This window comes from Branchiostoma lanceolatum, chromosome 13, assembly GCF_035083965.1.
Source record: "Branchiostoma lanceolatum isolate klBraLanc5 chromosome 13, klBraLanc5.hap2, whole genome shotgun sequence".
Lineage (NCBI taxonomy): Eukaryota > Metazoa > Chordata > Leptocardii > Amphioxiformes > Branchiostomatidae > Branchiostoma > Branchiostoma lanceolatum.
Window position 1 is genome coordinate 15,208,534 of NC_089734.1, and position 15,829 is coordinate 15,224,362.

At 41.2% G+C, this 15,829-nt stretch overlaps 1 protein-coding gene across 1 annotated transcript; it reads right to left on the reverse strand.

Annotated features, from left to right (window-relative positions):
• Positions 1 to 138: 138 nt before the first annotated feature.
• On the reverse strand, positions 139 to 2,690 carry LOC136447697 (mucin-22-like). Its single transcript, XM_066446739.1, has 2 exons — positions 544 to 2,690; positions 139 to 331 (listed from the first exon to the last, which is right to left on the reverse strand). Exons 1-2 carry the CDS (start codon positions 2,688 to 2,690, stop codon positions 139 to 141), a joined length of 2,340 nt encoding a protein of 779 aa, XP_066302836.1.
• Between the last annotated feature and the right edge of the window lie 13,139 nt (positions 2,691 to 15,829).

The following is a 15,829-nucleotide window of genomic DNA, read 5'->3' on the forward strand; positions in this document are numbered from 1 at the left end:
GTTGTTTGTTTCGTCTGCTCCGTTGTAGACTGTGTTGCCGATGACGTCATTGTCCCTGACGTCGTAGATTCTAGTGTACTAGATCGTGACGTAGTACGCATTGTCCTCGACGAATCCTCTGAAACAGGAGTAGTAGAGTCAGTTGTTGGAGATTCCGTTGTGCCCGTTGTAACCACCTCTGTTGAAACGTCGGTTGTAACCGCTGGGGTTGTGGCCGTTGGCCTTGGATTGGACGACTGGAAAGTTGTTGTTTGAGTCGGTGCCTGACTTGTTGGCAATGTAAACGTTGTAGGAGATATTTGGGTTGTTCCTTCGGTTGTTTCTCTCTTTCCTGAAGTTGTAAGTCCAGGTGTAGACGAATAACTAGTTGTTACCTCTGCGGTTGATATGTCTGTTGTAATACCGAGCGTTGTATCCGTTGAAACGTCCGCATTTACTTCTGTAATGTCAGACACAAAATTACTTGTTGAAGAGGTTGGCGGTGCTGTTGTGCGCTTCGTTGCAGTTATCGCTGTGTTAGGAGCTGTAGACGTTGCAACGTACGTTGTCTCGACGGTTGTCACAGAGACATCCGTAATCGACGTTTCGTCTGTGCTGTCAGTAGATGGGGACATATTTTCAGACGTTGTCTGCTGTGTTGCAGTTCCTCCAGACGTCGCACGGAGTGCGGTTGTATCAGTTGCTCCCTCAGTACTGAAACCGGTTGACAAGGCGTCGGTTGTAGTGCGCACCGTAAAAGAATCTTCTGTTGTAACTTCGGTACCAACGGATGATAACGTTTTTGTATCAGTAGATGTCTCAGCAGCTGTGGTTGGTTGAGGCGTTGTGACGTCACTAGATAATGTCCCGGATGTACTTTGAAAGCCAGTTGACAAGGCCTCGGTTGTAGTCCGTACCCTAAAAGAAGCTTCGGCTGTAACTTCGGTACCAACGGATGACAACTCGGTTGTGTCAGTAGATATCTCAAGATCTGTGGTTGATGGAGGAGTTGTGACGTCACTGGAAAGTGCCCCGGATGTAGCAGTTGACAAGGCCTCGGTTGTAGTCCGTACCGTAACAGAATCTACCGTTGTAACTTCGGTACCAACCGACAAGTCGGTTGTATCGGTAGATATCTCTATAGCTGTGGTTGGTGGAGGAGTTGTGACGTCACTAGACAGTGCCCCGGATGTAGCAGTTGAAAAGGCGTCGGTTGTAGTCCGTACCGTAACAGAATCTACCGTTGTAACTTCGGTACCAACAGACGACAATTCGGTTGTATAAGTAGATATCTCAACAGCTGTGGTTGGTGGAGGAGTTGTGACGTCACTAGACAGTGCCCCGGATGTAGCAGTTGAAAAGGCGTCGGTTGTAGTCCGCACCGTAACAGAATCTTCGGTTGTGACTTCAGTACCAACAGACGACAATTCTGTTGTATCCGTAGATTGATCAACAGCTGTGGTTGGTGGAGGCGTTGTGACGTCACTGGAGAGTGCCCCGGATGTAGCAGTTGAGAATGCCGCGGTTGTAGTTTGTACAGTAACAGAATCTACCGTTGTTACTTCGGTACCAACGGATGACAATTCGGTTGTATCAAGAGATCTCTCAACAGCTGTGGTTGATGGAGGCGTTGTGACGTCACTGGACAGTGCCCCGGATGTAGCAGTTGAGAAGGCCGCGGTTGTAGTTTGTACTGTAACAGAATCCACCGTTGTAAGTTCGGTTCCAACAGACGACAATTCAGTTGTATCAGTAGATATTTGAACAGCTGTGGTTGGTGGAGGAGTTGTGACGTCACTGGAAAGTGCCCCGGATGTAGCAGTTGAGAATGCCGCGGTTGCAGTTTGTACAGTAACAGAATCTACCGTTGTAACTTCGGTACCAACGGATGACAATTCGGTTGCATCAGTAGATCTCTCAACAGCTGTGGTTGGTGGAGGCGTTGTGACGTCACTGGACAGTGCCCCGGATGTACCAGTTGAGAAAGCCGTGGTTGTAGTCCGTACCGTTACAGAATCTACCGTTGTAACGTCGGTACTAACAGACGACAACTCGGTTGTATCAGTAGATATGTCAACAGTTGTGGTTGGTGGAGGCGTTGTGACGTCTGTAGATTCTGACAACTCAGTTCTCCCTTCAGTTGCCACCGTGTCAGAAGGTCTGTCCAGTTCTGTCGAAATCGCACTGGTTGTCAAAGCTGTTGAACTTTCCGAGACATCCCCCGTTGTAGTCTGTAACGTATTTCCAGTCGAGGCCTCTCTTGTTGACGTCCCTGTCAACATATTTTCGTTCGTAGTTTCCTCTGCTGATGATAGGGATGTTGGAGGGAATGTCGTCATTTCTGTGGAAATTTCTGTGGAATTTTTAGCTGTGTCAGTGACCTGTGTAACAGTTGATTCTGTTGGTTGTGGTCGAACATCTGTTGAACTGTCCACAACAGTCGTTGTGACTGGGGGCGATGTTGGTATCAATGTTGTAGTACCATCAGCAGATGTTGTATCTCCAGTTGTTGTCGCTGTAGCATCTGTTGTAGAGATCTTTGTAGCTGTATTTAGTGTTCGCGTATCTGTAGATATGTCCGTTTCTGTTGATGTAACAGGTGCCGATGTTGGTACTGTTGTTGCAGTACTTTGGTCTGATGTTGTATCCCCAGTTGCCGGTGTACCTGTAAATGTGACGTCAGTTGTAGCCGGAAGTGACGTGGTACCCATAGCTAAGGATAGAACAACGCAGATATATCTTTAGATAAGAACATACAAGTAATAGGAGTATAGAATAATTGAAAAGAAAAGACTTTTAAAGAAAAGTGGAATGGTATAAAAAAGATGAAGACTTCGACTGAGTCTTGCAAATAGACATTTCATTATAGAAAACTTTATGATACAGCGACCTCTACCGATGTATTCAAGAACTGCACACTTTAAGTTGCTGACACAGTGTTACACTAGTAGCTATTGAATATTACCACATGATTCCTGTACATGTACAAGGTCGTAACGAAATTTGTATAATCACATAAGATAACAAAAGTATCGCACAACATACTAGTACGACACAACCTGTCATTTGCAAGCGCTACGTAAAGGAGTGTTCAAAGACCTTGTCCTTTGGATAACCCCGTGAAAGAGCGACCTCTACCAACATCCCGGGCAGCCTTCTTACAATAGTAGACGCCAAACGATTATGTTTTAAAGACTTTAAGTTACAAATATATTAATTTGCATTAATAAATTCTGTAGATAGAGTTAGTATATTTCTTCCGTAATTCTTAATTCAGACACGCTGGTTTAGTGTCCAAAGCTTTCTTACGTCAAACGTATAGAACGAACGTCATCCTTTGTTTGTTTTGTTTGTATTACACCCAATAAGCCGCCTCATGACGTAACACACCAGGTTAATACTGAACAGTACAAGCTGCATATCCGGACCATGGAGGTTATCTATTTAATCCACTCACACCGGAATGGACCGCTACTCTTTCCGATAAGTGTGGTGGGTTCTTTAAAGTTCCATCGTCTTTCAAAACAGTAGGAGGTCGATGGTGGGATCTTTAACGTGCTATAGATGTGGCTCTCCTCAATCACGGGATCTATATCTAACATTCTATATTCGAGGGATGTCCCAACCCAAGCTCATTACCTTCGCCGAGAAGGTTATGCAGAGGGTAGCGTTAATGTGTTTGTGTGTGTGTGTGTGTTTGTAACCAACGGCATAACTCAAGAAGGCTTGGATGGATTGTTTTGATATTTGGTAGGTGGGTAGGTCTTGATGAGACATGGAAATGATTAGATTTTGGGTGCCCTAGAGGCTTGTTTCGGTACTGCAGCGGAACTTCCTGTTTTGATATCTCATGTTCTGGACATGCTATGGTCCTGATTTTTGAGTGGTAGATAGGTCTTTAGGCAGAGAGTAAGTGGTATAGGTTTTGGCCCCCTAGCGGCTTTTTTGGAACTGCAGCTGCAGGTTTTGCTTCAGATTTTGAAAGGGAATAACTCAAGAAGGCCTTGATGGATGGTCATGATTTTTGGTAAGTAGATAACTTGAGTGATGATGTACATGATTAGATACTTATTATGCAAATCAGCACGTATTTTGCATAATTAATGAGGAAAGTTTATACAGCCGCCAAATTCCATGATAGGACTCTCAAACATGTGACATACGTAATTTATACCTGTTTCGAGAGAGGAAATTGGTGTAAAGTGCACAACAACCCTAACCACAAGGCCACCGTGCTTTGTGAAATTATTATTATCGGGTAGTTTGATTACTCCAGCTTAGCAGCCAGGGGCTGAATTGCGAGGAGCGCACAATTGGCGGGGCTAGATCGCAAGGGTCTGGAGCGGCTGCCATTCGGCGCGCAGGTGACCTCAATACGACAATTGCCCCATGTGCGGCCATAGGACTGTCGGTTTTGATCCACTCATAGCGGGAAGGACCCCTACCCTTTTCGATAAGTGCGGTGGGGTCTTTAACGTGCTCGAGGTGTGGCTCTCCTCAAACACGGGACCACTAGGAATAACTTCATATCCGTGGGACGTACCTAACCGAAGCCAGGTACTCATTTACACCTGAGTGAAGTGAGGAAAGTCGTGTTAAGTGCCTTTCCTAAGGGCGCAACGTCAACGGGACAAATCAGGGCACTCCGGATTCGACCTCAGTACCTCTGGGTTCTGGGGCTAAACACCATGCCACTGAGCCACTGCGCACATATGACTGTATCGCACGTCTGCATAACGAAGAATCATGTCTACATGACTTAGTATCCCAGAAACAAATCTCTCGTCTCGACACCGATTTGAATGGTAGCGTGACAAGGTATGTTTGGAAAAACAAACTATCTACGTAACTGAAACATTCTTTCATATAGCTTTGAATACAGCGGGGCTATCCCTTAAGCTACATTGTTGTGAGCACTTCCAATATCTGTCTCAAACCTTAAAGGCAACCAAAGCAATATTAGGGCCAAAAAATGGATATAAGAAAAATGCTGAAATCTTTATGGTAGTGACATTTACTAACATTGTTTAGCACATTTGCGTAATAACTTCATAATTTTAGGATTTTAAAACCGCGCAAAATTGTGCCGTATACGATGATCCCTTTAGTTTTGCGAGCCTACAAAAAACTCCAGCCACGATTTTCAGTGAGTTCTCACATCACATCGACGTCGTTTGTTTGCACCACGGACGTTGCTATACCTTTGTGATAGTGTTGTTTTAACTAATCATGTATAGAAATGACTAAATAAATTGATTTTCAAAATTCGAATTTCGGGCCGTAACATTGCTTGGGTTGCCTTTAATCTACACTGTGGTGAGTAGTTCCAATATCTGCCTCAAACCTTAAGTCCTTGTTTTTGGATCGGGAAATGCTCTTTGTTGTCCCCGAACAGTGTAATGTATAAGCCCCTTAGACCATATAATGAATAAGCCCCTCTCCAAAATATGGGGCTCTTTTGTGATGAAGCATTTTCGGATAGCCTCCTATAGGCAAATACTGAATAACAGAATAAAATGGGTCAAGCGGAAAATTGCCATGGCAGTTGTTGTCGTTTGTGTACATAATCATTGTACAAAATTCTGATATTTACCAAAAAGGAAACTATAAGTTATGAATTTCTGGAATCAACAATTGTTAGACACCATATATTCAGCTTAATTTAAAGAAAATCATAGGCTTCGCTACACCGTATTTTAACAGTACACTGAAATTTGACAAACTAAAACTCCTTTTATAGGACTTAAAGCGCGATTTTGAATTTTCTGTGCAAAAAAAAAGCTGAATGTATCTGTATTAGTTTCAGTATCTAATAGTACATAGCCGGTATAACCGCCCTTCGGCGTAACACGGCATCCTCGCAGGCACGCGGCGCGACAGCAGCTGTCTATATTACACTGAACGTCATCTCACACCTAACCTTTGCACATATACCTAAGCGTTGTTAATAGCTATCTAATGAGGATGCCCCTTCGTGACTAGGTGGCAGCGAGTTCCAATCTACGTTAATCTTAGTGAAACTTTTTTGAACACCTCAATTCTTGGTTGATAACATAACTGTGGTACTTGAATGCATGGCTATTTCTCCTTGTTTTTCTTTAGCAAGCCCTAAATTGTAGGACATCATATGCGTGAATGACAGGTGATTCCGTGATTACAACGGCGATTTCATCGATACAACAGACCACAATTTGTGACCGATTAGGGTCTATTATGTCGTCTGCTGTTAGGGGTCACGCACTCTTTCTGACACGACCAGAAGGGGGAGGGGGGCGGAGTTCAGCAGCCCAGTTTTCGTCTTCTATACACCTGTTCCCGTCTTCTTGGTTAAGAGAGCGTAGGCAAGAATTTCGAATGCAGAAAAAAATGACGATGATGTATCATATAACAGTCAAATAATGTAAGAGACGACGCAATAAACGTATCGTGAATTAAAAAATAGATAAGTGCAAAGACGTGTAAAAACGAACACAAGCCGACATAACAAAGAACTACAAGGGACAGTGAAAACAAATTTTATGTCGTGAAGAGTGGCATCGAATGACCGAGTGATTAGGTTATAGTTAGAGGCCAGGGTTCGATTCCTGGCTAGATGTTGTGTCCTTGAGAAAGGCACTTTCCTCTCTCCACCCAGCTGTAAAATTGGGTACCTGACTTCAGTTAGGGAGGCAAAAGGCGGTGGAAGGAGAGGGATGGGCTTCGTCTTCCAATGCCGTGCCGTAGACACAGTGGATAACAACCCACTGCCTATACGGCAAAGGCTATGGGACTACCTGTACCTACCTTTACCATATCTTGTTTATCTAACCTACTGGTTTGGAATAAAGCAAGTCAATTACCAGAATTGTTACGACAATTTGCTTTGGCTTTTAACACAGCTTTTGCCACTTGAAAGCGTTGTTAACGACCTCTTATTAGGGGATGTCAAGGAGTGAATTAGAGCGGAAAGCCCAATCAACTCGCGTATTCTATCGGGGTTGTGTTAGTTGTCTGTACAGTTTCGAGTTGTTTCATCCGAAATCTGGGTCAGGTGGGTTGAAATATGTCTCTAGACTTAACGGCATTTCAGTCTTGGATTTTTATGATTTATCATTTCGAATTCTACTAAATCGTTTGTTGTAAGTGCACTGACCCGTATCAAATTCTTAAAAAGATGTTGTATTCTTAGTGTTTTGGCAAGTGAAATGCCTTAACGAACCTCCTATACAAAGTAATATTCATCTAATCTTGCGACTTATAGAAAGCAATATCTGACACATGATACAAAAGAAAACGTTTGACAGATCTAGACATCTGTCATTCAAACTGAAAACAGTCATAAATTATTTACGTTTAAGGATGAACACATTGTGATGACCTCGTTGACCTAAATTTAAATAAAGACTCCTTAATCGCCGTTGCCGAAAGTAGGAGGCCATACTTTGGTTACGTAAAGAAAGAAACGTGTAGAAAAGAAGACCTCTATGGGTTGTTGTGTTGTTGTTTTTTGTAGACAGTACAGTTTTTTGACCTCCATGTAAAAATATACACTGCTATAGAAACAGCAAGGAAGCTAGGCACTACTAGGTGAGCAATTACTGTAAATGCATTTAAGTTCGCGTGGTTTTAATTTCGCGCCAAGGGGAAATGTTTGTGGTGGTTATATTCGCGGCAGTGTTTTAGCCACATACTAGTACTGCTACACAGTGTTGGACAAAATGATCGCGGTGGTTTTAAGTTCGCGGTGAAACGGTCGACGCGAACATTTCTGCATATACAGTCTTTTCTTAGGCGATCGCTTAGTCTATTTCTCATAAATGTGTTTAAAGTCATGCATATTCCCACCGTTGTATGTGTTCCCTAATAGCTATACTAGGAGAGCCAAAGCAGGAAGACAAAGCTAAATGCTTTGACACATGGATCTACATGCACAAAGCAGCCTTGTCAACACAAATTACGAGTCTTCTCTTCTATTAACTTCGCGAACAAAAGACATCTATGATAAACTAAGACAAGATCGATGGTACAGGTAATTTGTCATTTTCTTCAGTGACGTCCCTGACACTGTCAAAACACTGCGTTTAGCAATCTATAGATAACAACGAGCAGATTATTATTGGAATGAGCACAGCACTTTGAACTAATGCTTCTGAGCATTTACAGCTTAAAGGTACATATCCAATATTTTGAAAAGGTCTCAAGATTTCTCAAGGATGTTTCAAAGCATCTCAAGATTTTTTCATCGCATCTCAAAATGCTTTGAAAAAATCTCTGGATCTAGCACAAAATCTTGAGATTTTCAGAATAAATCTTGAGATTTTTTTCATTTTCAACGAAGCGTGAAGACACCCGCTGGGGGTCATTATGATCCGTTGTGTATCAGAAAAGTGTTTCACAAAATATTGGATATGTCCCTTTAAGCTGTGAACAGCCAGAAGCATTAGTCCAAAGTGCTCTGCTCATTCCAATATTAATCTGCTCGCTGTTAGATATTTCTGTGTCGAATATTTCACAACTTTATTGAGGACCGTATTAGTAACCTTTAGGAAATAAAATGGATAGCTAATCCTTTCCCAGGGGATAGTTCATTCATATTTCGTTCAGATGTGACAATAGGTCGAATCGTTTTGAATCTAGGTCATCATGCGAGGATACCAGGGGAGGGGTTCTGTATCTGTATCTTTTGTATCTGTTACTGTATGTATATATAAACGGTATAACCACCTTTTCGGCGTAAAACACTACCTTCTGTATTTGTATCTATATAGCCGGTATAACTAGCCTTCAGCGTAACACACCAGCTTCTATATCTGTATCAATATAGCCGGTATAACCGCCTTTCAGCGTAACACACCAGCTTCTATATCTGTATCAATATAGCCGGTATAACCGCCTTTCAGCGTAACACACCAGCTTCTATATCTGTATCAATATAGCCGGTATAACCACCTTTTCGGCGTATTACCAGCTTCTGTATCTGAATCTGGATAGCCGGTATAACTGCCCTTCAGCGTAACACATCAGCTTCTGTATTTGTATCTATATAGCCGGTATAACCACCTTTTCGGCGTAACACACCAGCTTCTGTATCTGCATCTGGATAGCCAGTATAACCACCCGTCCGCGGAACACACCAGCTTTGCAGGCACGTGGCGCAGTAGCAGCTGATTATATTACATCGAATGAAGTGTCACACCTAACCTTTGAACATTTAGCTCACGATAAGCGTCGTTTTAAAATATCTTAATATGGAAGTATTTGGGTTTGCAGCATTTGATACAACGAAAATGAATTGTATGATCTAATACTAAATGAAGAGCACATAGCTTCCCCGTGATAGCTCAAAATGAGATTCTTACTGCAAAAATTGATGTATGATACATAAAGATATCAATATGGGGATCAGAAAGGTAAGCAATATTGATATCTACGGTTTATCTAACGAAATTGTACATCTTACATTGATATGTTATATATAATCAACCCCCTGAGATTTAGTCATGTTACCAAAATGGAGGACGAAACGTGGTTTGACCTTTGTGGTTAAGGTCACACGCCATTTTTATTTTGAACAACCTGATGACCCCAATAGTCACCTTCGTCATGCCTTTTATTACAAATGCCCACATTTATGAACTACAAACGTTAAACAGTTAAGAGATTTTTAAAAATAATGGTAGTCCCTTAGTCTTTTTGAGGCCATACGTAGGGGCAGTGTGTTGTTATCTACTGTGTCTAGGGCACGGTATAGGACGGCGAAGCCCATCCCTCTCCTTCCACCGCCTTTTACCTCCCCAACCGAAGTCAGGTGCCCATTTTTACACCTGGGAGGAGTTAGGAAAGTCGTGTAAAGTGCCTTATCCAAGAGCACAATATCGGTGGCATGTCATGGGATTCGAACCCAGGGCCTCTTGGTTCTGGACCAAACACCCTAACCGTCACGCCAACTAAGTGAATAGGAAACATCTTTCATCTTAGACTGAACAAAGTTGATAAGATGGGAATGGTTTTATCGAAAACGTCTTTTAATGCAAGGAAGCTTCCCAACTATGCAAATCGTAAAAGGAAGCTTCCCAACTATTTAAATCGTGATACGGAGAAATTCGTGAATCACATCCGGCGCTTTGAAGCTCTCCACAAAACAATATGTACCCTGTCACTGAGGACACCATGTGCGTCAACAAGATTAGCTTTTTTGTTTCCGTGTCACTCACAAAAAATGTGCTGTGTCACTCCAGTGACAATGGCCTCTTTCATGTCCATACACATGTACAGTAGTATATTATAGGAGCATATGCAAATATCAGTGCCTTCGGCTGTGCACGATATCTAGGAGGAAGTATTATTTTGACAACACGAAACCAGGTGTTAACCAAACTGAGTACATGGTAGGCCTATTGTTTTGGCATCACCCAATGATTTTAAACGCTTTATCCTAATAGATAAATGCTACAATGAAGAAGGATAAGTATTGAAAAACTATCATTTTGAATAAAATCCATTAGGATGAAAACAAGAAAGAGACACTAAACACACAAAAATACGGACTTTTTTTCATATAATATCTCTACCTACAACAACACCAAGTGGTTGAGAGTATATTGAATACAGGGTAGAGCACGTATTTATCCAACCTACTTCTAGGAAATCCAAAACAATGTATTACGGACACAGTACCAAAATGCCATACCTTTTATCTAGCGGAACAAACATGTCTCTAATTAAGTTGCTCTAGAACTTTGCCGACTGAAAGACCACGATTTTTTTTTCCACCATGGTAAATAGAACAGTTGGTCGGAACACACGAACATAGTGCATACACTATACAGTCAAATCTGTACTTGTGGCCACCTCTACATAAGGACCACCTGGCCATTGATATACAGTCAAACCTGCACCAGTGACCACCTCTACATAAGGACCACCTGGCCATTGATATACAGTCAGACCTATACTGGCTATACTAGTGACCATCTCTGCATTAAGACCACCTGGCAATTGATATACGATCAAACCTGTACTAGTGCCCACCTCTACATAAGGACCACCTGACCATTGATATACAGTCAAACCTGTACTAGTGACCACATCTACATAAGGACCACCTGGTCATTGATGTACAGTCAAACCTATACAAGTGATCACCTCTATACAAGGACCCCCTGATCATTGATATACAGTCAAACCTGTACAAGTGACCACCTCTACATAAGGACCACCTGGCCATTGATATACAGTCAAACCTGTATAGATGACAACCTCTACATAAGGACCACCTGGTCATTGTGGCCAGTTTTTGGTTGTTCCTTCGATTATCTTCCCCATTGAGTCAAGCATCATAAATCCTGTATATGTGGACACCTGTTTTTTTGTGACAGTTTTCGTCATACTATATAGACAGATTTGACTGTACATACCATATATTATACATGTTCTCTTTAGGTCAACCTAAGGGTGGTCAAACTTTAAAAAACACCTGTTATTTTGTACCGTTTCCCAGTCATTTTTCTTATTTTTAGCGCGGTCTTTGCTATTTCAATAGCACGGTCTAACACGTTACTGAAGTTAAACAAATAAAACAGTTTTCGTAAATTTTCTTCAAAACAATGTAGCTAGTTATTCGTTCCGTACAAAAAACAATGTCGCTAGCTCCTATATTTGTTAGTTTTGTAAAAGCGAGATAGCGGACGCACTCGACTGGAAAACTAATGCTTTCAAAGTCGACCCATTTGCAATTTTCTAAACGGATTCGCACTCAGACCTCGATTTTATCAGAACCTATAGGCTTTCCTAGAATCCCTTTGTTAACCGGGAAAGAAAAGCAAGCAAAGAAATAACGTTATGGATGGGCCGCAGAACGTCCTAAATATTTAATCAGCTTTTTATTCACTTACCTGTGGTACAGAAAACGGGCGAAATTCCTCCACATATCAACAGAAACGATACAGCAAAGCCGTACATTTTCCGAAGCGCGCTCCCCTCCATGGTGAAAGAACTGCTACCTTGACTCTGACAGGATAATAGGGTTAGAATCCGCGGGAAAGATTGGAGCTCCGCTGACAGAGACCCGCCCGCACATGTACATGATTGACGGGAGAATCTGACGACAATACTGGTCTTACCTGCGTGACGTCACTATGACTGTGGTTTAGTCAGCTGTGAGGTGCGCACGAAGGATAGCGGCAGAGTGTGACAAATACGTTGGTTTATGTTCAACTAAGGCCAGAGCAAGTAAAATTTATGGATGACAATCTCTGTATATTCAAAATCTAATGCGAGAGGGCGAAAAAAAAAAATGGGTAAAAAGACTGGTATCACTTACCAAATTTGCTCTCCAAGCAGAGGAGGGGTTCCGGTCGGTTTTTGACGTGTTTTAGGCGTTTTTGTCGGGCTTTCTTTTTTGTCATTTTTGTCGTGTTGTTGAAGAGACTAAAAAAATGACAACGTAGAAAGCCCGACAAAAACGCCTAAAAACACGTCAGAAACCAGCCGGAACCCCTCCTCTGTTTGGAGAGTAACCGAATTGTCAATTACACTCATGGCTACCACATTTATGTCACTTCTACAACTACACTCGTGGCTACCTCACTAGTGTCACTTCTACAACTACACTCAAGGGTACAACATGACATATTTTTCCATTTTGGTACTTTATTATATACCATGTTGAAATTTTTTTACAAATCAGGCGAAAATTAATGAGCGCGCTGATGTCATCCATAAAATTTACTTGATGTGGCCTGAAAGAGAAAAGCCCATTTTTCACGGGTGACCTTGTAAGTTTAACAGCTGCCAAAAGAACCATGCAAGAACCATTCAAGAACATTGAAGCTTACTTGATCCTCCAAAGATCCACTCAAGGTCTTGAATAGGTTAAGAAAACACGGATGTTTTCAACAAATTCGAAAAAGTTTCAAACTGATATAGATACACATATGTTATCTAGCGCAGTTGACACGGTATAGTTTTTAAAGGGATTTAAGTCAGGGCCATCCTTTGAACTAGATACACATGGGAACTGTGTGTTTGTGTGTGTGTACGTTCGAGCTAAGGGGGAGGGGGTATTCGCTGACGAACAGTGCATACCATAAAGCTATGATAGAGTAAAAAAAGACGCATTGATACCCATTAGAAACCATTAAAATCATAGTGAGTATATGACACGAATTTGTTTTGAAGAAATTTGACATATGATGACAAGGAGTGAGCTAACAAAACATATTTATTCCGCCATATTTGTGTATGGTCTTCAACGCCCTCAAAGATAAACTTAACAAACAAAAACGTAGATCTAGCTGCTAACGATTACAACATACTTTACAAGTGCTTTCACCTTTAAGAAAATGTCAAGTAAGATTCTACAATCTGATAGACCTTTGGTAACAAAAGGAAAAGAAAGCGAAGTACAGTCTCTAAATCCCTTGGATATAGCGGCTACGTCAATAGCTTAATCCACCAGTATTTTCGGAGAATTGTTGATTTGGATGCATTGAAAAAACATTTAGTAGCCTTTTGTGTATATGCTGCAACCGTACAATTATGGGGTTTATTGTATCTTTGAAAAAAGGTTACAACAAAAGGTAAGAAAAAATAATAACCTTAATAGAATAAAGTTTTAAATAAAAAAGGTTAGAATAATCTTAGAGGTTAGGATAACCTAAAAAGATAAGAATAACCTTAATAGAATAAAGGTTTTAATAAAAGGTTAGAATTCAGAAATAGATCCTTTGAAATCGTTCAATAAGCGTGACACATATAAATATGGGGGGGGGGAGACAATGTTTAACAAATGTGTATAATTTCAGATCCAGCTTCGCGAGTCAATGATATGAATGTACCCAGTGGAGAGTAACTTTTGTAAAAAATCTTTACTTACTATAGAAGTTACGTTGTTCTATGTATACAAGGTTTAATATAGATCTAATACAGGTTTCACACAATCTATTCATCAACGCTAAATGTTGTTGTTAAAAACAGTCTGAGATAACTGATAACAAATCGTTAATTCAATACTTGTATCATTTTATTTGCACATAAAAGAAAGCAAAACAAACGAACACACAGCGATTTGAGACTGCATCGGAATGTAAACTTTCGAATAGCGCATTGTTCGTAAATAATCCCTCGAAGCCATCGACATAATGTGATCGATGGGCTGGCGTCTCTTTTGAAAGGAATACTAGTATATAACGTTATGTCACTTGATAGACAAAAGATGAAGTTGTTAAAGCAACAGATACGTCCTTTTGATTCGTCCTCGTGTATGTTTTTCTTCGTCACAGATGTATTTGTCCTCTCTCTCCCTTTCTCCCTCCCTGTGCATTTGCGCGTGTGTGTGTGTGTGTGTGTGTGTGTGTGTGTGTTTGTGTGTCTGTCTGTCTGCCTGTCTTCGTCACGCTCGCTCTCTGTGTATGTGTAAGTGTGTGTCTCCCTGTGTAAATGTAAGTGTGTATGCCTGTGTCTGTGTGTGTCATGACTGTGTGTCTGTCTGTCTTTGTCACGCTCGCTCTCTGTGCACGTGTGTGTGTGTGTGCCTGTCTGTCTTTGTCACTCGCTCTCTGTGCACGTGTGTGTCTGTGTTTCTGCGTGTGTGTGCCTGTCTTTGTCACGCTCGCCCTCTGTGCACATGCGTGTGTCTGTGTGTGTCTCTCTCTGTCTGTGTGTGTGTGTGTGTGTCTGTGTGTGCGATTCCCAATATGCACAAAGAAACGATATTATACATCCTCTAGGCTGCTGTTTTCGTCTGTATGACTGTAAGAGCCTCAGAGCAGTAAAGGTAAAGGGGTGACGCTGAAGCTTACACCATTGCAGAAGAGGTGTGTGTACCAGGTAACCATTAAAACATCGTTTGGCGAAATTTTATTTTACCATCGGAACCCTACATCTGCTTGGAGATAATTTTGTATCCCATCGAAGTTTTGTTGTCGCCTAGCAACATGTAATCACAACTATGGCATGCTGACCGAACCTTTTACTTTCATTAGGGACAGATAATTGGGAGTAATTGAGCGAGGATACGACATTTGGTTGACATATTTACTTCAAAGTCTTGATATAATTACTAGTATACCCTAACTTGATTCTCTCAAGCCGTCAGTGTTAATGCATTTTCAAGTTTTTCGATAGTAACACGTTTGGTATAACTTAGCATGTTTAAGTATAACTTAGATAAATAATAGTTTCATAAAAGAAATGAACACATGTACAACTGCAAATGACATATTCATAATTTCTCTGTTTACTTGCGATAACTATAAACTTAAATCTCAAGCAAAAAAACAACATTCATAGAATCTTTCTAAAGCAATATTCTGAACTTAAAGCCTACAGCACTTTCCCTAATAGTGCAAAGCTCTCTCTTCCTATCACAGTGTACCACGCCTATCTCTTGATATCGTGCCTATCATTCTAACGTGGGGTCAAACCACATAATCACAACCCCTAGGCCCCTGCCTTAAACTACTTCATCTGAATATGATAATAAGGCTGTGACGTAGCAGTCTAATTTTAGCATCCTATATAAACCCTAGGGAGTTGTACCGAAGCGTGGCAGTGACTGGACGACCGGGGTCGTGAAAGGACCTGTCTCCGAGTGTCACTGGGTGTTTCCCTAACTTTTACACAAAGGTTGACATTTATAAGGCTATGGTCCCAGTCAAACCACTAATGAAACGATTTAAGAGTCACAAAAGGACTTACAAAAAGTTTACTTTACACATGAAAAGTTGGAATGAGTGTAGTAGTTTTAGATGTTTTGCTAACATATTGGTTTCGAAGAATTACTAGATAATTGTGATAAACGTTGGTTTTATTTTGTAGAATCAATATTATGATTTCACAAAAAATTAAATCCTTCCCACTACAGGGACGA